At 39.2% G+C, this 9758-nt stretch overlaps 1 protein-coding gene across 1 annotated transcript; it reads left to right on the plus strand.

Annotated features, from left to right (window-relative positions):
• Positions 1-7919: 7919 nt before the first annotated feature.
• Positions 7920-9758, plus strand: LOC128377274 (melanocortin-2 receptor accessory protein 2A-like). The gene is made up of 3 exons (XM_053337199.1): positions 7920-8037; positions 8568-8667; positions 9278-9758. The coding sequence occupies exons 1-3, from the start codon at positions 7920-7922 to the stop codon at positions 9756-9758; spliced, it is 699 nt and encodes a 232-aa protein (XP_053193174.1).

Genomic DNA, 9758 nt, shown 5'->3' on the forward strand with positions numbered 1-9758 from the left:
GTGATAGGCACTGCTGACCACTAACATAGTCTTGTTCAAATCTTCAATGCATCAATACATAATGTCAGAAATCTACACAGAAACCACAAACCAGTCATTGAGAATGCAATTTAAATGATTTCCACAAGAGTAGCAGCCCATTTTGAAGTGAAATACTAGAAGAACAGTGAATGTAGACTTATCCTAATCCTGCACACACTCAGATGAACATAAAATCCTAACATGCAGCCACTAACCCAGTAAAAAACATGACATTTTTAAATGAGATGTAAACTATTACTATTAACATTTAGTTAGAAACTTGAAAACATATTTTCAATTCCTTCACTCACAACAACACACCTGGAGAGAGGCAACAAAAACAGTGACACTAGTGATAACACCCTAATGCTAATATACTAATTTAACTAAAGCTTACCTGCTAATGCTAACTAAGCCAATATGAGGTTTTTTTCAAGAGGTTTTGTACTCATTTACATCTGCCATACAACGATCATACAGCTGTTCGTCATACAGAGCAAGAATCAAGATGGTTGGTTCCTTGTCTCCAACCAGAGACCCCCAGTGGGTGTGGACTGGCAGCTAGGAAAAGTCATCAGTTCAATTGCACACTTAAGGCTATGTGCACAGGAATAATAACACAGGATAGGATCTTCTGTACATTTGCTAGTCTGATTGCTTGTGGCACATGTGTTGGTGATAAAAAGAGGTTTAACTCCTCACTGACAAGTACTTTGACCATTTAATTGCCAGTTTCCATTGGACACATTTCTGAAGATCAAAGCTCTTGCAATATTCAGCATAAGACAGCAGAGCATATCACCATGACCATTGCGGCTAAAGGAGAACAAAGCAACAGCCCAAAGGATAACAGACCAAAGTAAAGCCAGTGGGACAGCTTTGAGAAAATGTCTGTTTGCAATGAAATATGCATTATAGATCTGCAGATGAATATGAGACAAACTACTGTAGACGACAAGCTTTGATGTAGCCTTTCCACCCCTTTTAGCTTTTAGTAAAATGAATGCAGGCAAGTAGGATTATAACATGTGTGATCTAGCATCCAATTGATTTGTATTCCTGTGTGACACTCTGAGCCTCAAGACAGAAATACTCTGTAGAGCTGAAGCCTATTTCTGCAGTACTGTACAGTTTAATGTGAGGAAGTCTCTCCATTAGCAAAGCAGCAGAGAGGTAAGAGGTAATACTGTCATACTGAGAAAAAACCTAGACCTCTGTGACAGCCCCCACAGTGTATGACACAATCTTTGATAATAATGAAATATACCAAAAGCTGAGCAGTCTTATGGAACTTGAATAGGTGTTACATTACGTTTTGACCTATCATTAGACCCAGAAGTGGGCATCAGGCTGTATCATCATAAATCTACTGAACTTTCTGACAGGTGAAATTATTCTCTATCCATGGATCTAAGGTAACCTAAAATTGCCTTTAAATTCAACCCACAGCCAATCAAAGAACTAAAGCCTAAATAACAAATTATATTTACCCTGGTTACTGTTACTAGTCTGTGTTCTGCTTTGTGCACTTCTAAGTAATTATCTTTTTCCCTAAGATTATTTTTATTTTACAACTTGTCACAGTTGAGAGTCTCCCTCACTCTCTCCCTCTCTCTCCCTCTCTCCCTCTCTCTCTCCCTCTCTCTCTCTCTCTCTAGTACATCCATCGACCATCCACCCATTGGGTTGCATAGCAACGTTGATATGTGTGTGTTTGTCCATGTGCAAAAACTGTGCCGCTCTCTTTAAGCTTTAATTTATGCGTTTGCTGGCTGCAGCTGCTGTGGAGTCACAAGTGTATTGTTTCTATGCTTATAACCAACTATTAATTATACAAGAAGTGCCAGGTCATTTTAATGCCTTTTTGCACTCATCCTGGTGCACAGAGCCCTTTTTATGTTTGTATTTGTCTTTTTTGTGTAACTGTCTGTTTTGTCTTCTTTTAACATGAGTAAGGCTTCACTGAAGGAGGGCAGTTATATATTTATAATTGGTCATCATCTGTACACACAGGCTGCACTATCTTGACAGGCGGTTTGACCTGAATGTCATGGTCTGCTCAGCAGTCCAGCTGCCATTTCTGCTTGTCTTGTTCCACTCATACAAATAGTCACTAGTTACAGAACCAGTGAAAAGTTTGGAAACACTATTTTAGAATGGGAAAGTGTGTCCAAACGTTTTACTTGCACTGCATATCAGAAACTTTTGTGATCTAATGTAATTTTAAACTGTCCTTGAATCCTGTCCTCCTTGCCTATGTAAAGAACAGATACTCATCTGATCAAGCCCTATTCCTTATATCTACTTATTTATGCTAAGCTACATTGGCTGGCCTATCAGACTCGACAGGGAGTTTAACTTGAACGCTGTTGGCTTCTCAGTTGTCCAGCCACAATTACTATTTAGCTGGCAACCTGTCAATAATTAGCAACCTCCCTGGCATTAAAAACTACTTGAACTACATGAATCATGTTCCTTACCGGTCTTACCAACGAAAAATGAAAATAATAATAACATCCATTACTGTATGTAGTAGCTTTATTTACCATATATTAAATTTAAATTATATAAGTTTACAAAGCCAGAGATTCAGAGATAAACAACAGGAACTACTCAGTGCAGTTACAGTTAAATGAGAATGAATACAGTTCATCCAAGCAGTTAGCAAGCAACATATCAAGCTAATTAGCATGCTATCCTCTACTACCTTGCCTTAGAAAGCAACAGGCTAGCCAACAACAACCTGCCAACAACAGGTAACAACAGTTTAAGCTAAGCAGTCTCTATCTATAATATCAAGATTCTACCCCTTACCTTAAAGGTAGACGCCAACATGCCTGTCTTTACCCCAGTCACTGACTTGTCTTCTTATTCACAGCAATCCACTAGAACTAGCTTCAGTGTCGGCCATGTTTTTTCACTGTCTGGTTTATAGCCATTTCAGTTAAAGGCTCAGTATGTAATTTTCTACTGCTAGGTGTTGCTGTTATTGCAGTCAGCTTCTCCTGGTCAGGATTCCTTCTGTGTTCAGAGTTGTACTCCTATCTAAAACAAAAGAAATGGACCCAATGATTAAAAACACTGAATAAAGAGGTTTCACATTAAGTTTAGTGGGCATAGGATGTCCAGAGGGGCTGGGACTGAGCTGCAACTAATGTTTGCTCTGCTCATTTCCCGAACAACTTTCACCTCGTTAAAGGATAAAATAACAAATTAGGCTTAAAACTGAATAAAAGTCAAGTTACAGTATGACAGCTTCTGACAAACAACCATAACTCTGCCACACATGCCCAGGGGATATAATGCCATTGGTAGAAACATTGTGGATAATGTAAGTACACGACTCAACAAAATAACATAGCTCTAGTTTTGTTTTGGGTTGTTTGTTTGTTTTTTTGACATTTTAATGCAGACTAGTTGGGCCTTTCAAAGGGACAAAACTGAATTCCCAACAAAGACAAAACAGCCAACCCTCCATTGGGTAGACCTTTGGTTACCTACCACATTGTCTCAGCTGCCAATTCTGCATATCTAAGCTTCCCCTAATAGGCTAATTATACCACACCCTCCCAAGATGCTTTCAGCTCTACAACATACACAAGCCTTTTCTGACTGCAATACACAAGATCTGGTCTTAGATTAGTGGTAGCTATCTACTGAGCTAAGACCACCTCATGCCCACCTGTCTAATGCCATGAGCAAAATTACTGCTGTCTTTAAATTACTTCCAGCCAATTTATTCTGCATTCGTGTTTCAGATATGTTAAGGGTTCATCTGCCCAGACCAGTATACATATGAATTACATTTAGATTTATATTAGGCATGTCACAATTTACATGGTTGGCAAGTAGTGCATCCAGCTTTCATTCCAGAGATTTGTGTTTGTTTTGTGACACAGTTTTATAACCATAACCACAATTTTTTTTAAAGTTGTATAACCCTGAGCATACCTTTACCATAGTTTATTTGCCTTTTCCATGATATATTCCCTGAAATTGCTGTATGCATTTATTATAAAAGAAAATATTTTGTGTGTTGATGTGATGGCAACATTGGATGGCAAAAAAGTTCTTTTATGTAATAGGCTTGGTCTGTTACACTTCTTGATCTTACCAATAGATGGCTCTAAAGTACAAAATGATGAAATCATTTACATAGTGCAGTGCCTGTTTAAAATGTGCCTGCTCAGAATGAACCAATTGTTTGGCCTCTGGTAATGCTGCTTCCACGCACATAAAAATAACTACTGTCAATATGAGATGTGAATGAGTATATACACCAACAACATGAAATAAACTGACATTCTATTATACACAGATGTTAAGTACTGTAATAGTGAATCTTTTCTCATTTCAAGTATCATAAGGTCTGCATAAAAAAATAAAATTAACAACAGAGAGCTTAAATCATTTATTCTCAGTGGCTTCAGTTCGGATCATTTCAGTGGGTACATTTGCTCAAAAGATTTATGCTTCTATGAGACATACTGGTTTTAAACTGCCTGTGGGAAGAAGCCTAGAAGTCTGACCATTCTTGATTCAAAGCTCTGTTCCCTCTGACTACTTTTCTCTTTTTAGAGCATGCCATGGGAAAAAAATTCTTGAGCTAAGCTGATACTAAATGGTAACGTGAAAACACTGCAGACCACTGATTGGTCAGTCACTTATCTGATTCACTGGCTTTCTGTTTCAATGAAAGCTTTCCACCACTGTCCCTCCTCACTCCACTGCTCTCTCTCTCTCTTGAGACACAGCATTCACACATGTGGTAAAAACAGCATTAATGTGTCCTGTTCTTTGTATTTACTTCTGCATAGTTGGAAGGAATGAATGAATGAAAAGAAGAAATGGAGAGGTGGAAAATGTAACAGAAACTAACAGCGTCTGTCACCACAGTAAATTAACTGGCATTTGATAGTTGTTTATTTGTGCTTCAGAACATGACGGCCATGAAACAATCAGAAAACATTGTCTTTCTCTCTCACAGAGAAAGCTGTCCACCGCTGTCACTCCTGACCAGCGCTGTCTCTGTCGCTTGTCACACAGTTGCAGAGAACAGAAGCCCCACCCTGTTGCTGCAGAGCAGGCAGCTGACTAATCTCTATTCTCTATTGTTTATTCAAAGTTTTTAATATTGAAGGTGTCATGTGCCTGAATTGCACCAAATTCAACACTGCACTCCCTTGGGTTCCCAGCCATACATGTACCAAGAGTGGAGTTGATCAGATGAATGATTCAAGAACTATGTGAAGGACATACAGACAGAAAGTCCTTCCTTGATTTGTCAGAGGAAACTCCACAAATGGAGCTAAATCTGGCTTGATGAACATCCTGAGGTGATAGCCAAAAACAATGCCTGCTCTGCCAAAAGTGAGCCAAGAGGCCTTTAGCAGCTGATATGTCCATATGTGATGGGTTTTGGCCAGGAATACAAACATGGTACAAGTAAATTCACTAAAGAACAATACATTCTACCCTGAGATCACACATATGCAGAGAACACTAATAAGATTTTAATGTATTGTATACATTTCGGATCATTCTGGTGAATGCAATTTTCTGAAAGTTACAATACATTAAAATTTGAATGTGTAAAATTCCACTTGGTTGCACATCAGTGATTGAATGGATGCCTTTAGTGGCTCTGATTAAGAGGTACTCTGAAAATGACAGTAATGTAGGACTACTAATGAAAGCACTTGAGTGAATATTTATCAAGAATGAATAGAGCATTTGGTGATTCAAAAGATGAACAAGCATTCCCTGCCTCAAGCACACCCATCTTCACATTTTCAAATGGTCTTTAGTGCAATTTTAAAATCATTTGTCATATTCACTTTATTTACACCATTTCAACAATCCCCTGCTCCACTAAAATGGAAAATGGTCAGGCTATGTAGATGTGCATTTCCTCAAGAGACTGTTGGACACACTTGGGGATTTTCATAAAATTACTGAGACCGGAGATGCAACAAGTGAGATGTTACCATTGGGCCGCAGCTCTTCCATAGCATGTTATTTGAACATTGTATGAGATATACACTGGCTGATTTTATTATTTATTATTATTAATCCCCAACAGATTCCTCAAACAGCAAAATGACTGAGTTGCTGTAATGGAATTGCAAGTAGTGATGTTTGAGCATGGTGTTGCTGGACTATTGTCATTGGTGTAATGGCACTGGGTAATTTGTGGGAAATTAATAAAAGTGGAGTGTTTTTTTCTATCCATTTGTGTCAGAGAGTTGTGAGAACTATTTAGGACAGGGGGGTAACTCCACCAGCTGGAGAATTACACCCTAATGAAATATGTACAATGAGAGTATTAATTACCAATAAGCTTGAGTTCACAATTAAGGTGAACCACCCATGTGTCCCAGCACTTTTAACCACAGCAGACAGCAGAGGGACCTCACCCCAGATGACTAGTCTCCCCCAGTACTACTAAATCAAAAGTAGAAAAAAAACTACACAGAAGCTTAAATCAAATACTATGAGTTGGTTCCACAACATGACAATGCTCAGAAAACGGCACACAATTATGACTACCCTTAAAGACAGGCAAAACAGCAGCAGGCAGAGACCTACAAATGAGCTCTATTAATATAGTCCTCCACCTTCATATACAAGCAATCACTTCAAAGTTATCCAGGCACTACTTAACACTGTGGTAGGGGAAGGTCTATGAGCAGAGTACATGGCAGTGGCAAGAGAAAGAACAAAGCCAACAGGTGTCTTACATAATGTGGCTGTGATGAGGAGGTTGGCTGGAGGAGCAGTCAAGCCGAGGGCTACATTGATTAGCACTACATATGATACTGTATTCACTTGCACTAAGGGATAATTCCCCACCACATACTGCTTAAGCCTTAAGGATGCAATGCCAATATTTACATAGTTTATACCAATAAAGTTCACAATGATATACTCAAAACTCAGAGTGGTTACCAAAAAACTAAGTCAATGACTATAGGTGATGGTTAGTTTGACATCTGTTTGCTATAGATGTGATCTTAATATCATAATTAGTTCCTTGAAGTCTGTGAGCATGTACATTGACTACTGATGAATCAGTTGTGTGTCGACAGAAGTGGACATTTTTATTATTAGGTTGTGTGATTTGTTGGTCGATCTTTGTATCTTCCACTAATTGTCTCATTCTGCAAACTCTTACATGTGAAAATATTTTTGGGGCACTTTGCATGTCCAAATCAATCATGTTGTGGCCAAACAATAGTAAGATATAGCTTAAATATGTTTGCATTTCTTTCACATACACCATCCATAAAATGTTGTCATAAGTCCTTACTTTATATACAAATCAACAAATAGGCCGAATTCAGTCAATGACAATTAATCCACTACAAATAGACTTCTTCTGAGAATGTTTGTGTCGATTTAAGCGGAAACACCTTTTATGCACGAGGAAACCCATATCTTATCCCCTTCAGATTCGGTGATTGGTTAAGATGAACATTTTTTTGCAGTGTAATGTCAGTATCCAAATGAGTAAGTGAGCAGTAGAGCATGTTGGATTGGATAACGGTGATGCGCACTGAGCAGCTCGCCAAAAGGCTGCTGCTTCTCTTGCAGGACTTACACGAAGGTGGATGGAGTTTATGAGTAAGACTAAAGCTATGGATTTCACCGCTCTTTATCGCCTTTTCGACACACTGCTAAATTCCAGAAGACGGATATAACCTCCAAGGAGTTGTTCGCAGAATTCCCAAATTCACAGGCTGTAAAATTATCTTCAGCAACACAGAGAAGATCATATCCCTGCAGACGGCGGTTTGTAAACTTTATGGCTATAATGAAATTAACCACTTAACACATCGCTTCCTCGCTGGGTTGATTTCGTTTTGTTTTCTGTTCAAAGTGCGTAAAATTGCTCTGAAATGTCCGATTCCCACAACCGGAGCCAAACCAGTACACGTCGCAGTGACTACGTGTGGCAATATGAATATTATGACGACGAGGAGCCCGTGTCTTTTGAGGGACTCAAGGCGCACAGATGTAAGCGCAACACAACTGCAATTTACTGAAACAACATTTCAATGCTTTTAAAGCCCTTTACTTTGTGCAGTGTGTGTGTGTGTGTGTGTGTGGTGCGTGTGTGTTCCTTCCAGTGCATGTGTGTCAGTAAACAGGATTACTCTACTCAAATTTACCACCATTAAAATAATAATGGTTCATTTCCCCTGGTGCATTTCACTCCTTGCCTTATCTTTATTGCTTCAGCTGGAGGGTGATACCTGCTTCTCAATTGACAAATTATCAGTAATTCTTATGCAGCACCTTTACTGACTGCTTCCCCAAATGGTAATGGACGTGTCACTTAATGATTCAAAAAAAGGTCATCAGCAAACAAACCAGACAAGTAGCTCTTATAATCAAATTTGAGAAATTCTGAATGCTTGCTTAAACTGTGTAATTAGAAATTGAGCTGTTAGAGAGAGGGCCCCAGAGAGAAAGCCACAAGTAGCAGAGGATGGGTTTAATCATTAAAACAATGCATTTAACAAGCTTTTTCTCTGAAATTGCAGACTCCATCGTAATTGGCTTCTGGGTTGGACTTGCTGTGTTTGTCATTTTCATGTTCTTTGTTCTCACGCTCCTCACAAAGACCGGAGCGCCACATCAAGAGTGAGTAGTAGGCTGCAGCTTCTTTTCACTTACACATCTGGTCCTCTGGGGACCATTTTAGCACCAAGGAGAGCTCAAGCAATTCAGAGCTACTCTTCTCATCTCACAGCTGGGGCACACTTTTATGTCAGGCTGAACTGATAATGTGTGCAAAGGTATAAGGAGGCAGAACAGATGCTTTTTACTATTCTTACTGTAGATTAAGTTGTGAGTAACTGTCATTTGGATGTGATGTTATTGTGCTGATATTAGACTTAGAGATTAACTTCTTATGACCAAAAGCATATTGCCAACTCTAATGAAAATCAATGTTGGAAATCAGAGAGAAATCACTCCTTGTTCAGCCAAGATGAAATAAGGGGTTTATTGGCAGGCTATAAAACAGTAATTTTCTCTTCTATTATTATGATTATTTCAGGCTTCATTATTCTAACTATTACTATCCAGACACAGACCCAAAAATAATGAAACTGATTAAAACAAGAAATCTCTGTAATTTCAAGAGTTCAGCTACAGATACATTATTGATAAAAATGACATGAAACCCTTTTTAATTTGAAGCTTTTTCTTGCTGCAGTCTCACTCTGGGTCTTTTTGTCTTTCTTAATAGAAACCCTGACTGTGCTGAAAAGCGCCATCGACCAGGGAGCTGTTTAGTAGATATCAGCAGCCCCCAGGACGAAAATGACAAAGCCTTCTCTCGTCCATTGCTAGCTGAGTCCCGCTCATATTTTCATTTCTATATTAATGAGGAGGATCAGGGTCCAGGGAAGCAAAAAACAGATGACAAGAGAGCTGGGAAGCACACCGGAGCCCGAGCTCAGCAGGAGACCTGTAACAGACCTGAAAGTATGAGCTCCTCAGCAATGGATGAGATGGAAGAGGAAGTCGGGGGACACCGGCCTCTCGCTGGACTAATAGAAGAGAGTAAGACAGACAGAGAGTGTGATTTCCTATCCCACTTCAACATTCCTAACTTTGTAAACTTGGAGCACAGTTCCACACTGGGAGAAGATGATCTGCTGTATGAGCCATCCGTCATACTGGAGCGCCAGTGTCACACACAAGATCGTCACCGTGACCTGCACTAA

Source organism: Scomber japonicus, chromosome 17 (genome assembly GCF_027409825.1).
Source record: "Scomber japonicus isolate fScoJap1 chromosome 17, fScoJap1.pri, whole genome shotgun sequence".
NCBI lineage: Eukaryota > Metazoa > Chordata > Actinopteri > Scombriformes > Scombridae > Scomber > Scomber japonicus.

Coding starts and splice junctions, on each gene's coding strand:
- LOC128377274 (XM_053337199.1), top strand. CDS start 7,920: ATGTCCGATTCCCACAACCGGAGCCAAACCAGTACACGTCGCAGTGAC. Junction 8,038..8,567: donor GGGACTCAAGGCGCACAGAT/GTAAGCGCAACA, acceptor CTGAAATTGCAG/ACTCCATCGTAATTGGCTTC. Junction 8,668..9,277: donor ACCGGAGCGCCACATCAAGA/GTGAGTAGTAGG, acceptor CTTTCTTAATAG/AAACCCTGACTGTGCTGAAA.